Consider the following 16,892-nt stretch of genomic DNA (forward strand, 5'->3'; position numbering starts at 1 on the left):
CGGTCCAAACACCACACCCTATGAAGAGTCTACACTCCAACTAGACTGCAATCCTCACCAAACTTAAAGCTGCTGTGTACTCCCATGCCTCTGCACCTTTGCACATGCTGTTCCCTCTGCCAGGAATGCCCTTCCCTCACACCTCTTTACAGTCAACTTAAAAAGCCCAAATCAAATGTCACGTCCATGAAGCCCTCCTTAACTCTCAGGAGCTTAAGCAGTGTCTTCTCTAGGCATGTCTTCTCTAACATTTATTACACATATTTTTATAGTGGTACACAACTCGGGATAGTCCAATTGTGTGCTGAGATGTCTGTCACCTCCAGCTGAGTGGGACTGCTACAAGGACCGTGCGGATTACCAGCATTTAACCACATTCCGGTTAGTCCCTCAGCAGAGAGCCCCTTGCGTCGCCGCCCGACAGGCCCGTCCCCCGCCCCGCGCCGGGACCTCCGCTCACCGGGGGACGGGCGCTCGGCCGTGGCGTTGGGCTTCTTCTTGCACACGTAGGGCAGCGCGATGCTGCAGTCGCGGTTCTGCCAGCCGCCCGAGGACTCCGTGCGGATCACCCCGCAGTTCTCCTCACTCGGGTTGTCCGGCTGATCTGTGGGGAGGGGAGGGGAGGGGAGGGGAGGGGAGGGGAGGGGAGGGGAGGGCGCCAGCAGCCCGGGAGAGAGATACTCACTCACACCCGGGCCTCCTCCGGGCCCTCCTCACAGCCTCCGGCTCCCTCAGGGCCCCTCGCTGCCTCTCACCTCCGCCTCCCCCTCCCCCCTTGGGCCCAAACCCTCCTCCCGACACTGGTGACCGGCCCCCGGGGCCTCCCTGGCCGGGCTGCCGGTGCCCTGGGTGCAGCTGAAGGGACGGACAGGGCCTGAAATCCAGCCCGTGCCCCAGGCCCTGCGCCCTGAGGAGAGGGCATCGGGTTCTAGTTTACGCAAGGCCACTGCACGGGCCCCGATGGGGCGGGACCCGGTCCAGGAGGGGGTGGAACCTGCCCCGCCGCCCCTCCCCCACACGGCCTGGAGAAGGGTTCCCGGGGAGGAATAAATAGGAGACCAGATGCCTGTGCAGTCCCCAGGCCACCCTGCGCCCGAACCCCACGCCTCACCACTCTCCCAGTTGAGGTACTTCAGGGGCGAGTTGTCCGACCACTGCCAGCCGCCACTGGTGTCCAGGTCATTAAGGCCAATCCACAGCGTGGAGCTGTAGCCAGTGAGGAGCCCTGACAGCAAGTCAGAGACAGTGAGAAGGGGACTGGCCCACCCGCGGCCCTCCCACTGTGTGCCCCCCCCCTCCCCAAGGGCATCCGTGCCCCACCAGCAGGAAGGGCCCAGGGCCCTCCAAAGACGGGCAGCAGGGCCCAGGCTGCCGCCGCCCTGCCCTGCCGGGGCGCCAGACCCAGGATCCCCCCACCCCCACCCCCACCCCGGGGGCTGCCCTGCCGCCTCACCGTTGATGTAGGTCTGCTCGTGGATCTCCGTGATACTCAGCAGGTCCGCCCCCTGCTGCTCGCAGCTGGCCCAGGCCTCCCTCCACGACAGCGTGGACTGGAAGTTAAACTGGTAGCAGCTGTCAGTCAGCTGGTCCTTGTCCCAGAAGGTCTCACAGTCGTTACCTGCCACCACGACAGCGGGACATGGGTCCCACACGGGAGTCCCTCAAGGAGTGCAGACCCCACACACGCTGCTCCGCGCTATGAGGAGGGGCATCTTATCACCCCAGTCCGGCAGGTTCTTCCACCCATGCTGAGGCCCCTCGTGGTCGGCCTCCCTCCAGGAGCCACCCTGGCCCACCCTCTCCACCCTGCTCTCACTCTTGATAGGGCAGAAGCCCCAGCGCTCGTCCTTGCCGTAGTCCTGGGTGGTGGCACACCACAGGTGCCCATCCTCACGGCCCGTGCTGGTGCAGCTGTGGAACCACTGGTTGTCATACTTGAAGGGGATGGTGCACGGCTTCCCATGGGAGTTTCCCTGGATGGTGTAGACCTCTGCAGAACGGAGCCAGTGTCTTGGCATCTGGACCCCAGAGGCTGCCCGCCCCCCCCCCCCCCCCCGCCTCCGCTCAGGGAAAACCTCCTACCCCAGGGAGCTAGGGATGGGGCAGCGATGCGAAGGCCAAAGTGGCGCTTAAGGCTTTGAGGCCCCCTCCGCCGTCAGATCAGCCAAGGAGCCTGGGAGAGGTCCTGCTGCTCATCCCACAGTGCTGGGAAGGGGTCCCCCCAGCGCCCTTCATGCCTGTCCAAAATCCAGCTGCCCCTCCCCACAAGTTCCATCTCAGAACTCAGGATGTCTTACAGGAAGAGGACCCCCCTGGACAGAGCTGTCCACCACAAAAGGCCCCTCACCGAGTGACCCCGGTCCCCGGTCGCCCCTGCAAAATGGGGAGCAAGACACCAATGGGGTTACTCTAGGGTCTACCCTGGAGAGTGGGCCTGGGAGAAGGGAATTTTAAATTTACGTGATACGCTTTTGCACCGTTTGAGGTGCTCGCAAGCATGTATTAATTTTTTAAGTCCTTAAAAGTAAATGCTTTGAGGTTAATATTCTTAATTATTCCCAGATGCTTCCCATTACAATTAAAGATACGGCTGCCAAGGGTCTGTATCTGTCGCTCCCGCATCTGTCACTCTGTGGCTCCAGTCCTCCTGACACTGGGGCGGGGGCCCACCTCTTCCCGGCAAGCGGCCTCTCACCATAGTAGGGCCGAGCGCACAGATCCTCATCACTGCCATAGATGCGCCACTGGCCACCGCGGGTCTGGTCGCCGCGCTCGGGGCTGCCGGCCTTGGATGTGTTGCCAGTACGGCCCCCCAGGAGCAGGGACAGCTGGTCACCCAGGGTGCGACAGTGCCAGCGGAGGTTCAGGGCCTCCCGGTCACACTCGTACATGCCCAGGGAGGCTGTGGTGTTGGTGCCCGGCCAGCCCGTGCCCAGGCACTGCATGGCACCCAGGTTGAAGAGCCGGTTTCGGGAGACCCACTTCCAGCACTGGGCGGGAAGGCTGGCGTTGCAGGCTGGGGAGACTCTGACTTGCCCACCCTGGGCCTCCAGGCAGCCCTGCAGTCCATGGCTGAAGATGAGGAAGACGTTGGGTTCTGGAAGGGAAGGCAGGGCATGATGCCATCCCAGGGGCTCTCCTGGCTGGCTCTTGATGGCCAGTGCCACCTTCAGATGCTGCCCCTGAGCCTGAAACTGGCTGCATGGCCAGCCTCTGCTCTAGCCCCATGCTCAGCCTAGAGGCAGGACTCAGCCCTCCATCCCACCTTCAAACAGCAAGCCCGACTCCACCTGGCAAGTTGGGCGCTGTATACTTTTCCCAAGATCTTGTGAGGAGCAGTGGACACACTGACATCACTCAGCACATCACAACTTTATCCCAGGCTCCGTGACACAGTGTGGTGTTCCCACCAAAGTTCCTCTCTGGCCTGGAGTAATTGGTCTTGTTCTTCCCCTTGGCCCCTCAGCTTCACTGGCTCCTTCCTTTCCTGACTTCTAGAATCTTCTAGAACGCCCTCCACCTCCATATCCAACCATTCATGCCTCCCAGAACCATTGCACACCATTTTTTAAGCAGCATTTAGCTGGGCTAAAGCTAGGGCTTCCCCCAGTCACTCATCAATTCACCCATCGCCTCACTGTGCAGACACTCTGGGGAAGGCAGTGAAACCCAACCTGCCCCCGAGCACACTGACTTTACAGATTAAGAAATGGAGACTTAAATGTATGGGAAGTTGACAGTGGTTGCCTGGGAGCTGGGCTGTGATGGGAATGGGGGATGACTGCTAAGGGGTACAGGGTTTCTTTCGGGATGATGAAAATGTCCTACAGTTAGAGTGTCATGATAGCTGTCAAATTCTGTGAATAGAGTAAAACCCAATTAATCGTGTATTTTAAGTGGATGAGTTCTTTGAGACATGACTTACATTTCAGTAAAGCTGAGAAACAGAGGTAGAGAGGGAGAGATGGAAGGAAGGAAGGAAGGAAGGAAGGAAGGAAGGAAGGAAGGAAGGAAGGAAGGAAGGAAGGAAGGAAGGGAGGAAGGGAGAAGGGAGGAAGGGAAGGAGGGAGGGAGGGAGACAGGAATAAAAAAGAGAGAGGATCACGGTTAGTTCAGTCATGAGGTGACCTGCTCACGGTGTCACACAGCCAGGAAGAAAGCCCAGGCCTGACATCCATGTTTCATCACCTAGTTGTACACAACACACACACAGCACATCCCTGTCACCAAGGAATTTTTGCATCCATGAACCACTACCCCCTTGGGATAATTTCCAGGTCTTAAAGGCATGAATCTGACTGCTAGGGTACAAACCCCAGCTCTGCCACTTAACGTGTGACTTGGGCAAGCCGCATTCCCTCTCTCTGACTCAGTTTCCTCATCAGACTATTGTAAAGGTTAAATGAGAGAATACCTGTAAAGTGTTTGGAGCAGGGTCAGGCACACAGTAAGAGCACTGTAAATTATTGCTGTTGCCATTTATTATCATTACTATTCCATGTTATAGGTAAAGAAATTGACTAAGGGTAGTGAAATGATTTGACCGATCACGAGGCTGGTCAGAGAGGAGCTGAAATTTGGTCCTGGTCTTCGGAGTCCAAACCTCAAGCTCCTTCTGTTCCACCATGGTCTTATCATCCCTCTATACGTCATTCTCTTGGCCAGCTAGAATGATTTTTTTAAAGATGTAAGTGAGTCCCAAATCTTTAAAAAAATAATATTGGAGTGTTGAAGGTCATAAAGTAAACAGTGATGAATTCAATGACATAATAATCTTTTCCATGGCAAAAAAATACCATGAACAAAGCCAGAATTCCAATGACAACTATATACATAAATTACTGGTGGCAAATAGCTTATTCCCTAATATAAAAAGTTTCTACAAAAAATAGAATGAATTATGAGGAAAATATCAGCAGCGTAGTAGAAAAGAACACACATACACAGCTAAAAAAATGAAATGCAACTGGCTCATAACTATTTGAAACAGCCTCACTCGTAGTAAGATATAAAATAACATACGTGAGGTAAGTTTCCCTCCTACTTAAAGTCCTTCAAAGGCAATTAATTCATCATTCTTCAAATAAAGTTCAAACTTCTTACCATGAGCCACAAGATCCTACATGATCTGGTCCTGCCTACCAGTCTGATCCTGGATCACACTTGCTCCTTGCTCAAATCACAATGCTCTCCTTTCCCTTCCTTGAACAGGCTTGGTCCTTTCTTTCTTTCTTTCTTTTTTTAAGGTTTTATTTTTTTAAGTAACCTCTACAACCAACATGAGGCTCCAACTCACGACCCTGAGATCAAGAGTCATGTGCTCCACTGACTGAGCCAGCCAGGAGCCCCAGGCTTCGTACTTTCTTGCCTCAAGGTCTTTGCATGGTTTTTTCTGCCTGATGTTTCACTTCTCAGAAAAGTCACATCTTTAAAGAGGCCCTTTGGACCTGTAGTAGCTACTCAGTTACTTTCTATCATATTGCTCAACTGTAGTTCTCTTCACTATTTATTATTCTCTGATTTTTTTTCAACATCTGGGTTCTCTGTGCACCTTTGTCTAATGATTATTTTTTCTCTTGATTATGGGTCACTTTTCCAGCTGCCTGCAAGTCTAGTAATTTTTGTTACATACTGGACATTGTGGGTAATGTTATAAAGAGTCTGGATTTTTTTTTTTTTTTTTTTTATTGTATACAGGATGTTGTGGATGACATGTTATAGGGAGTCTGAATTTTTTTTTTTTTTTTTTTTTTATCTTCCTAAAAAGAATGTTGAGTTTTGTTCTGGCAGGCAGTTAAATTACTGGTGGATCATCTTGATCCTGTAGAGGCTTGGCTTTAGGCTTTGCTAGGGTGGGGTTGTTTTGGTTTCGCCTTTAGTCTTAGGGTGCGGCTGTTAGCCTTGGGTTTAATCATAAGGTGAGACCCTTCTGGAGTTTCAAAAGAAAACCTTAGGCAATTACCAAGCCCCTCTAACTTAGTGGATCTTGAATTCCAAACTCTGTTCCCTCAGGACCAGGCAGCATCTGAAACCTCTGTCTCTCAGCTGCTGTTTCTTGGTGGGTTCCCGAATGCCTCGCCCTGCCCATGCACAGTTTAGGAGCTTCCGGAAGCCCCAAACGGTGACCAGTAAAACTGCTACTTTCTGTCTGAGGTCCTCAAATAGGGCAGTGCTCTCAGGGAGATATGCTGCTTAAATGAACCTCTCACTTCATCCACTTCTTTTCTTTTGGCGATTTTTTTCCTCCCCAGAATCTGCCTGTTTTGATTGGCTCTCAAACCACTGTGTTTTATATTATATCCTTTGTGTATAAGTACCCTTGACTAGAGAGTTAGACTGGTACCAACTACACTGGTATTTCCAGAAGCAGAACTCATTACCTGACATGTTTCTATTTTGTGTGCCTCTCTTCTTGTTCATAAGCTCCCAAGGACTTTCTCAGTCTTTTCCACCACAGCACCCAAAGCACCTACAACTCGGCCTTACACCCAGTAGTGCTTAATAAATACTGGATGAACACGTGGATGAATGAAGGAATGAATGAAGGAATGAATGAACGAACGAACGAAACTCCTGCCTAGATAACAATCACAACCAATCAGTCTATCTTTCTGTTCCTTGATCCAGCTGCCAAATTAATTTTCCTAAAACAGAACACTGTCACAGCTTCTGTCACTGAGTGCTCAAAACACCACGGTAAGAAGGCTGATGGTGCAGGGACACTGGTCACTCTATTCTTCAACAAAACCAGGATGGGGGTCCTCTGTTCCCTCCCCACAGCCTGCTCCTTCCCTTCCAGCCACACTCTGGAACCATAAACTGGCCCATGACTTAATCCAGGCCTGCCTGAGGCTCCTCTAAGGACTGGGTGTTTGATTCTCAAAACGTCCCCTCCAGTGAGAAGAGTCAGTAGTAACAGAAAGTGGCCCTTGGCAGGGGGTAGGGAAAGGGCCTGGGACCGGAAAAGGGAGAAAATAGTGCTTGCTTTTGTAGATGTTTCTCAGAGATGGGACAGGACAATGCAGCCCAAAACATCACAGGAGCCCACAGCAGCCCAGGGGGATAGAACCCTCTGCTCCTCCCCAACCAGAAAACCCACATATGGACTGAAGCGTTCCAGCCAGGCTGTGCATCATAATAAATGGCAAATGAGGGGTCTGAAGGGGTCTGTGTCAGCCGGGGGGAGGCAGTCCCAGGGTCAGGCCACCTTTCCCTCACTTGACAGATGAGGAAACTGAGACCCAGAGAGGAGAAGAGATTAGGACGCCCAATTGCAGTACTTTTCAAGGTGTCAGTTTCCTCCTCTGTCACATGAACCACGCCTGCAAGTCCCCTCCATCCTAGGACATCCTAGGTTCTGGGTTCAAATCCACGCATCTTCCTGGTGCACCTGCTGTGTGTGGCATGGCCCAGGCAACGCTGGGGCCAGGAGGAAACACACAGCACTGTCCTGGTTAGAGAAGGACAGTGGGTTTGGACATGGCAGAACATGAGGCAAACAAGCCCTTAAAAGCCAGGTGTCTGGGGGCGTCAGAGAGAGCTGTGCTTCTGGAGGGGGCGGGAGACTCTCTGAAGACACTGAGGGTCTGGAGGAGGCAGGGGTGAAGAATGCAAGTCAAAGAACTGCCTTGGCAGCAAATGAGAAAAGAACAAGGAATTTGGGAGCAGAGGGGTGGAAGGCAAGAGAGCTACAAAGGGGAAGCTGAGGGGGATTCTTGGAGGTGGATCCCGGGGACTTTGCCAAGCTGGGACCTGAGTGGGGCGAGTTCCTGAGAGAGCATTTTCCACCCAAAGTCTAGGGGGTAGTGCCTGGGCCCTCACAGAAAGGAGGCTCTTTCTCCAGGGCCCAATGCAGGAAGAGATCAAGCCCAGCCTTGGCTGAGCTGGAAATGGTAAGGGGGCGAGGGAAGGGCACAAAGGTGTTTTGAGCTGAGACCGTGTTCTTTGCAGCCCTGTGCTCAGCCAGCCCGCATGAGGCAGCAGAGGGAGCTCAGGGTACAGAGGCCTGATGCCCCCCCCCATCCCAGGAAGGCCCCCTCCAGCCTTACCCATCCCTTAGCCTCACTCCACATGCCCTGGGGAGCATCAGGCATCAGCACAGGAAGTAGAAATGCCCCTCACTAGGGTTGTGGTACATACATCCCTCAAGGACAAGGACGACCTCCTGCATTTTGTTTGCAACCACACCACGACCAGCACAATGTTGTGCACCGGGTTGTGTGTGGCTTCTTGTGTACTTGCTCAGTGGGTGAATAAAGAAATGAATGAAACCGGGCAGGAAGCTATGTGTTGAGCACATCTATCCATTCATTCATTCATTCATTCATTCAACAAACACGTATTGAGAATTTCACAGGTGCCAGGCATGGTGCCAGGTTCTGAGAGTACAGTGGGGAGCAACAGATACATAATCTGGCCCCCACCACCATATGGTCTGGTTGGCACTGGGCTCTACATGGAAGATATGGAGATGGTAACAGAATCCCTGAACCTCACTGAACTTCTCTCAGTCTCTGGCCTTTGTTTTTGTCTGTCCAATGAACTTCCCATCCCTTCTTCTTCTTATTTATAATTTTCTTGCTCTGGCTACGTGAGTGGGCACAAGGCTCACTCCTGGCCAGTAACAGTGTCCATCCCCCTGGCACGGTGACTGGGCACATAACTCAAACAGGGCTGATCAGAGGCCTCCCCTGGAATACGTGATTTTCTCTCCCTGTTGTGATCGCTAAACTGCGGCTGCCAATGGCCATGTCTCCTACCATGAGGGAAAGACCTTCTTCCTGCTACAGACGAGAATGGGGACACTGCAGAAAGAGACACAGCTGAGCAGTGGAAGGGGAGGAAACTAGTCTTCATGTGCTGAATACCCAGTCCCAGACCCAGAGTTCCTGTGGCTCTTCTTACAGCCTGTGAATCACTCCGGCTCATTGGCAGCCACATTCCCCCTTTGTGCTGAGCTTGTCTACAAGGGTTTCTGTCCTTGTAACCAAAAGGACCCTGATAAACACACAAGCCTGCGTCTTGGAGCCACAGCCTCTCTCCCAGCCTCCTTACTCCCCAGAGGCTACCATTCCAGGATTCCCTCTGACCCTCAGACCAGCAATGGGCCTCTTGGGCTTGTCAGAGGAGGTACTTGGAGGCCAGACCCCCACCCCACCCTCCTTAATCACCCTTCTGCCTGCTCCCCCAGAGGCTTTCTCACTTGTGCAGATGACAAGCATTTATAACTAGGTACGACGGGGAAATTAGACAATGCAGCCTCTGGCCTCGTGACATTTACAATGAAGCCGGAGAGGCAGAACTCAAGAAGCAATCCATGAAAAAGTTACAAGCAACACGTCAGCCAGTGTGTCAAACCCCCAGGTCCAATTCATACTGCGTGGCTGGGGATGAAGGTGTTGGAAAGCATGGATTTTCCAGATAACAGGAATATTTCTGCTGCAGTGTCCACACTTCCTTCCTTCTCAGACATCTCCAAGTCGTCAGCCTGGACATTTATGCCTGTGCTCAGAAGCAACTGGGTTTTAAGGCTATGTGCCCTACATTGAGGAGCCCCTGTCTCCTCCCTCCCTGTTGACTCTCACTGTGGCCTCTTTTCCTTTCCCATCTGCTGTGAGGTACACGCAATGCTTTGGCGGAGTCCTGAGGCTGAGTGCAAAAGACTCAGAACTGTCTCTGTCTCTCAGGAGCAAAGCTCTCAGCTGTCCCAGCAGCTTCCCGGCACTCAGCCCAGCAGCGAAGGCAGCCAGAGGTCTGACCTCGGATAAGACGGCTGCTCTCCATTACAAGAAAGACACGGTGCTGAAGGAAGCAGAGGGGAAGTTAATTCTAGCGGAGTGTCTGGCACTCAGCAGACTCTCAAAATCTGCTGAACGAGAGGCATGTCAAACAAAACCCTGAGAGGCACCAGCAGAGACAAGAGCAAGGGAAGGTGTTCCAAGGTGGGGGAATGGCGAGAGCAAAGATTGGGGACCCAGTCACCAGCCTGGCTCAGCTCCTAGGGACCAGCTGGTGAGCCCTGGGGGCTGACCACATTTGGTCCCCGGGGGCATGGCAGGGTGACCTCTAACCACTGAGTCTCTCGTAGTTGGCCCTTCTCCTCAGGCCTCCTCAGGCCATGCAGAGGCAAAGGGTCATCCCAGGGAGAGCCAGGGGCCAGTAGGGCCACCAGCCAAGAGGAGCAGCTGCTTTCAATAAGCCGCTTGGCCCTGAGGCCAGGCCTGGAAATGTCCCTGAGTCAGCAGAAGCTGCCAGCCCCTCCCTGTTGAAAAGCTAACCCTGGGGACCCAGCACCCCACCCTGCCCTACCTTCTGCTAGAAGGTCCATGCGCACATTGGACCTGGATGGGGGAGGCGGGGCATCCCTTCACAGAAGGGCAAGACAGTTACGGGACACAGGGGCCCAATGCCCTGTCCAACTGTGCGATATCTCCACCCAAATCCTGGGCGATTGTGGGCTTCCGTCTACTCTCCACCCTCCAGGCTTTTCACACTCTCCTCCCTCCTCCCAACCACCCCTGCATTCCAGCGGGGCCAAACTGCCTGCTCTCCATTGCTTAAAGTGCATGTGACCAAACTCGGCACACGCAGCCCCCCTCTGCTGCTGTCACACGTGTGTGTGGTGTCTCTCCCTCTCTCCCTCCAGCCATGGTGAGCTTCCTCTATCAGTCATTTCTAGAGGTGTTCTTCTCCCCCCTTAAAACGTATGTGCTGCAAAATGTGACCTGCTCCATCCCAGGAAGATGTTAAAGCAGACTCTGGGCGGGGAACGGGTTGAGGTGGACTTGTCACGTCCACGTAATAAACGCAAGAGAGGGGGTACGTGAAGCGGGTGGGAGCGACCTGGATTATTCGTAAAATCGGAGAGGCGATTTTCACCTACCTGCAACTCTGCCGGGTCCCCCCACCCCCACCCGTCGGCCCCCACCCTCCGGGCTCTCTGGGAACCAAATACTCTCAGGCCCTGGCCTCCCCCCTGGCGATTTAGTGGTGTTTGATCTCACCCTCTGCCGGCTTTTGTCTCCTCAAACTAAGGCATCACAATCTTTGCGGCCTGTCCTTTCCCGGGCCCCATCTGGCAGGATGAAACGGGGATGCCGCCGGGCCCCTACAGAAGCGATCACGCCTCTAAGCTCCGGACGGACCGTCGGCTCCCAGGCCTGTCGTCCTCTGTGCCCCTTCCCCAGCTGGACTCCTCACGGGAGCATCCCCGGGGCGGGCACACCTCGACCCCTTCCTCCCTCACCCCGCCCCAGGACCTGGGGGCAGGGGGCCGCCGGCCCCCGGAGTTCTGGGTCCTCGCGGCCGCGCGCCCCCCTCCGCGCCGCGCCGCCCCCCTTCCCGGCCTCGCGCCCCCCTCCGCGACGCGCCGCCCCCCTCCCCGGCGCCCCCTCTCGGCAGCGCGCCCCAGCGTTTCGGCGCGGGGCCTCCGCCCACCGGCTCCACGGCCCGGCTCTGCGAACGCGGGGTCTGCGCGGCCCGCGGCCCCCGGCGCCGTCTGCCAGCCCGCAGCCAAAATAAACAGCGCAAAGTCACTTCCTTCCCCCAGGGGGCCGCTTTCACAACGACGGCCCGCTCCAGTCGCGGCAGGAAGTGGCTTTTTCTGGGCCGGCACCGTCCAACCCCACTGGCCCGCCCGCGAAGAGCCAGCTTCAGGACTGGAGGCGAGGCGCCCAAGTCACCTGCCCAGCAATGCAGTCGCTGGGACAATGAAGTCGCGAACGGACAATTTCATTATATCGCTGACAGGAGAGCCGTCTGGGGCCCCAGGCACAGCGCCAGGTTGGGTATTCCATACCTGGTTGATGGAGGATGGATGGATGGCTGGAGAATTACTTTATTAGGAAATACGCAAATGTGGGGAGAGCAGCTTTTTAAAGTTTAGTTTTGACAAAGTGGCCTCAGAGGTGTGTGGGGGCGAGGAGTAACCTAAAGCTAAAACATTAGATGGCCCCTGGCTCATTGAAGAGTCAACGGAAGAATTTCCTTTGGGCCTTTCTGTATTTTCCAATTTTCCACACTGAAATAATTTTTTAAAATTAGATAGCCACTCACAAGACAGAAATGTGTAGAGAATTACACTGCATGTAATGGTTTGTTTGCTAGAAACTGAGGTTTCAAATATAAACATTCCATTCACTAGAAACATTTTGTGAACAATTTCTAGATAAGTCTTTCAAATAACACTTTTAAAACCTGGTAGGGATTCCCACCCCGCTGCCCGAGAGGTCCTTATTGGCCTCCGTCTCTGGCCTCTCCACATGCTGGGCATTTGCCTGGCATAGTCTGGACTCACAATAAATGTTTGTCAAATGACAAAATGAACACAGACTGTGGGAATCTTAGAATTCATCTTGTCAATCCTTTAGAATAGTGAAATCAAACACATAGGGAGACCAGACTTGAAAATTCCCTGAGCAGACAAAACCAGTTTAGTCATAAAAGCAAAGCTTAATTTAGCTTATTTTGCAACACAAGCAAATCTAACTTGAACTGGGTCAATACTTAACGTATGCCTCTGAAAATCATAAGCAAAACTTAAATGGATCCCCAAAATTCATACGAGATAACCATGAACCATTTCCCTTTCATTTAAGAAAATTCTAATATTAGGGGTGCCTGGGTGGCTCAGTCGGTTAAGCATGGGACTCTTGGTTTCAGCTCAGGTCATGATCTCACGGTTGGTGAGTTCGGTTTGGGAGTTCGAGCCCTGCATCGGGCTCTGTGCTGACAGTGCAGAGCCTGCTTGGGATTCTCTCTCTCCCATTCTCTCTGCTCCTTCCCCACTTACTTTCTGTGTGTCTCTCAAAAATAAATAAATAAACTTAAAAAAAAAGAAAGCTCTAATATTATAACTAATCACTGTGAAGTATAAACAATCACTGCCTCCACACTATCTAAGTGCTTTATAATAATATACCGCTGAGCCTCATTCCATGTTTTGGTTTGAGTCCTCCTGGTTTGCAATCTTTGGTGTGTGCACAAGAAACTTTTACTAATTATACTTCAGTGATTCATTCTTTTTTTCTGAAACTTTGACAAGAATGTGGAAACAGAAACATGGAAAGCCTAAGTGACTTGTCCAAAGATCCTCATACAACTGGAACCATGATCTTTTCATTTGAAATACAATTTGTTAAAGTCCTAAATGGCACAATGCCAGTATTTGCTTAAATAGGTTGACCATATAATTTATTGTCTAAAATTGAGAATAACAAGGGGAGTTCATAATTACACATGTACCACAAGATTGAACCAGGGCTGTCCCAGGCAAACTAGGACATAACGTCACCCTGCACTTATGGAAAGAGACACAAATAATGATATGTAAAAGTATTGAAATATAAAAGTTAATGTTTACTGTGGGCTTGCTAGGTACCAGGTGCCAGGTTTCAAGCCTTTTCTCGTTAATTCTCATAGTGGCCCTCAGAAGTAGGTAAAATTACCATCTCCACCTGACAGATGAGGAACATAAGGTATTAAATGAGAGATTAAGACAGCTTGATAACAGCTTGATAAGGGGCAGAGCTCAGAGGGGAGTCCAAGAGGACCGGGTGCAGAGCTGAGCACTGAACAACTTATTCCAGGTGCTTTAAATTGATAACCTACAGGTGGGTTATATTTGGTCATCACAGTGTGTGAAAGAAAAGTGAGGCAACATTTAAAACTGAAGAGATTTCAGAGGGTCCCCTGGCTGGCTCAGTAGGGCATACAATTCTTGATCTAAGGGTTGCGAGTTCAAGCACCATATTGGGCATGGAGCCTACTTAAAGAGAGAGAGAGAGAGAGAGAGATTTTACATAATAATCTGGATTTCCAGTTTCCAGTGTGTCCACAGGCAGTCAGTCCCGGTTCATGGGTGGAGCTGCCCACCTGGGAGGGCACTCACTAGCTTGCCACAGTCCCCACCCACCCCTTTTGCAAACCCCCCAACCCCCAACCCAACACTGAGGTAGAATGAAAGCAGCCACATATTATCATGCTTGCACGACTGTTTTTATCAGAGAGGAGAAATGTTCTTCAGTATCCTGGTCTCTATTAAGAGTGACCAGAGGGGGCGCCTGGGTGGCCTGGTCAGTTAAGCTTCGACTTTGGCTAGGGTCATGATCTGGCCGTTCCCGGGTTTGAGGCCCGGGTTGGGCTGGGGCTCTGCACTGACAGTGTGGAACCTCCTTGGGATACTCTCTCTATCCCTCTCTCTCTGCCCCTCCCCAACTTGCACTTTCTCTATCTCTCAAAATAAATAAATAAACTTAAAAAAAAAATGACCAGAGAGCTATGCCTATTTCAAAACCAAAAATAAAAAGGGGGGGAGGGTCCTCTAAGTGAGGCTCTATTGCAAGCACAATGTCCCTGTGACATGTCGTATCCCTTCGTAACACATTTCTGAATCGCAGCACAAGACTCTGAGAAATCATGACACATTTCATAATGACCCCTTTCCTCTGCTCTCTGGCAACTTCCTGACCTTCTGACGTGGCAGCAGCCAAAGATGACTTGTTTGGTTCTAGAAGCAAAGCGTGGCACTCTTTAGGATCTCCCTAACACGATATGCCGAAGATCAAATGTTTGCCGCCTTCTGGAATGACAGGCCGAGAGCACCTTGCCCACACCTTCTCCGGGAAGCACAGCAGTGGAGCAGTTAGGAGATGAGCTCTGCAATCTGTACCCACCCAGGTTCAAATCCCTGTGTGGGCCCTGGGGCTGGCTGCCTCACTTCTGCAAGCCTTGCTTTTGGAAGGACATTAATAAGGCCCGTCTCCTGGGTTTCTGGGAGGATTATGCAAGAAAATGCTTGAAGATGCTCTGTACCTGATAAGTCCTCGGTAAGTGGAAGGGCCATAACTATTTTTTGATATTTAAGCAAGAGCCTCTGCCTTGACTGCGGCTGTGAGCTCAAGAATCTTTGTTTTGCAGCAGAGAGCCTGGGAACCAGGCTTAGCAGATGCTGCTATCTGGATGAGAGGAAACGATAAGAGGAAATAAGGCCAAGGACGAAAGTGTTTAAGCTGGTCTTCCACAGAATTAAAAGAAAAATAAATTCACAGTCCAGATGCAGGATCCTCCCCCCAATTCCCGTGGGTGCCTTGGCAGCCACCATTTGTTTCTGGCCTCTCAACTTTCGGCCCCTCCCCAGGTGTGCCTGGAAGGGAGATACAGGCGGAAGAGGCCGCACAGTGTGTCAGGGCAAAGCGAGGGGGTCTCTGGGAGAGTTAGGGCGGCCTGGGGTGTACCCTGGTCCCTACCACATTCCGGTTCTGCAGAAATAAACTCCAAGGGCCGTTGTAAAGGGAAAATGAGGTCACAAAATACGCAGCTGGAAGGGAGAGTGTGGAAGGGAGTGGGGTAGCGCCCACACCACTCGGCCTGGCAGATGCTGGGACAGCGGGTGGACAGAGTCTGCACGGGACCTTCTCTGGGGCTCAAGCAGTCACACGGCTGCGGGGCCCCGTTACCTACAAGAAGGAGGCTGGAAAGGAAATCTCAGATCTGGCTCAGGAGTTCAGGTTCTGATCCTGCCATTACAATCTCAATGACGTTAGGGGACTCTCTTCTTACCCGTAAACTGAATTATAAAATATTCTCCCTGACTCTTCACAGACTCCTGGGGAGATCTACAGGGAGAGAAGTCTATGGAATACTGACACGATCCTTTTAGGGTGTGTCTCCCTCAGTGACCAGTTCCTGGAGAACAAGAGCTGTGTCTCATCCACGCGCCTCCAGAGCGCATGGCATACAGCAGGTGTTCCCTATGTGTGTGCTGTATTGAAGTGCAAGTTGGGGAGGGGCAGGACCAGGGGAGGGAGAAGGCAAGCTGTGTCCTATGGGTAAGGGTTTAACATCCTCTAAATTATACCCTCTTAAAAACAGATCTCCATATGGACAATGAACAGAAGGGAATAAAGTGAAACCACAAAATTATTTGTTGTGCCAGGAGGTTGGGATTACACATAACTTTCGATTATATTGTTATAATGTTTCTAGAGCAAATAAAACTGAGGGAAGGAAGACACAGGGGATCTTAACACCTTTGAAGAAACCAAATATTTCGGTATATCCCACAGAACCTGCCTCAGTGTCCAATGTTTGTGAATGTAACTTGCTTTGCCCTGGATGGAAACAAAGGGTCTCATACACAACACCGCACTACGGCCACCACCATTGTGACATCACCCAGACCCACAGTAACACACTAGACCTGACCTACAAAGGAACGTCTGTACTGGTCCCCTCATATTACTTCTCTTTCCCCAGCCTCCGATGCCTTTTCCTGATTTCTTTCGTACATTTTTTAGAACCGTATTAAAAAAAAAGTACTGCTCCCACAACCATCACTCTCTGATATCAATTTAAAATCATGGTGTGGTGGGGCTCCTGGGTGGCTCAGTTGGCTGAATGGCCACTTCTTGATTTCGGCTCAGGACGTGATCCCAGGGTCATGGGATCGACCCCTGAGTCCAGCTCCTCCAGGAGTATGGCACCTGCTTGAGATTCTCTCTCTCTCTCTCTCTCTCTCTCTCACTGTCACTTTCTCTCTCCCTCTGCTACCTTCCCTGCTCACGTGTGCTTTCTCTAAAATAAAAATTAAAAAAAAAAAGAAAACAAGATGTATTTAAAAATAAATAAAAAATAAATAAAATCATAGTGTGGTTAAGAGCTCTCAGGCTCCAGATACAAGGCTGGGTTTGAATCCCTGCTCTCAAACTGGTTATTTGACCTCTTCATCCCTCAGTATTGTCATCTGTTCAGTGGAGAAAAGGGTTAGCCTGTGCCAGGGGCCGTGCTGGGTACTACCCACCAGGTAGTTGGCAGTGCTGGTTGAGACCACGGACAGAAAGGCCTCACCAGCCTGCCCAGCGAAAAGTGAGCTTATGGAAGTGGCAGTAACCTCC

The 16,892-nt window shown here is 51.9% G+C and overlaps 1 protein-coding gene across 3 annotated transcripts in view; it reads right to left on the minus strand.

Annotated features, from left to right (window-relative positions):
- The window catches only part of MRC2 (mannose receptor C type 2), a 52,020-nt gene that overhangs the window by 20,050 nt on the left and 15,078 nt on the right, over nucleotides 1–16,892 (minus strand). For all 3 annotated transcript variants that reach the window (XM_058705614.1, XM_058705613.1, XM_058705615.1), the window contains exons 2-6: nucleotides 2,696–3,097; nucleotides 1,817–1,990; nucleotides 1,454–1,618; nucleotides 1,112–1,225; nucleotides 461–604 (exon numbers count right to left, since the gene is read on the minus strand). In XM_058705614.1, the coding sequence (XP_058561597.1) occupies nucleotides 461–604; nucleotides 1,112–1,225; nucleotides 1,454–1,618; nucleotides 1,817–1,990; nucleotides 2,696–3,097 (999 nt within the window). The remainder of the gene's footprint in view (nucleotides 1–460; nucleotides 605–1,111; nucleotides 1,226–1,453; nucleotides 1,619–1,816; nucleotides 1,991–2,695; nucleotides 3,098–16,892) is intronic.

Source organism: Neofelis nebulosa, chromosome 16 (assembly GCF_028018385.1).
Source record: "Neofelis nebulosa isolate mNeoNeb1 chromosome 16, mNeoNeb1.pri, whole genome shotgun sequence".
NCBI classification, from domain to species: Eukaryota; Metazoa; Chordata; class Mammalia; order Carnivora; family Felidae; genus Neofelis; species Neofelis nebulosa.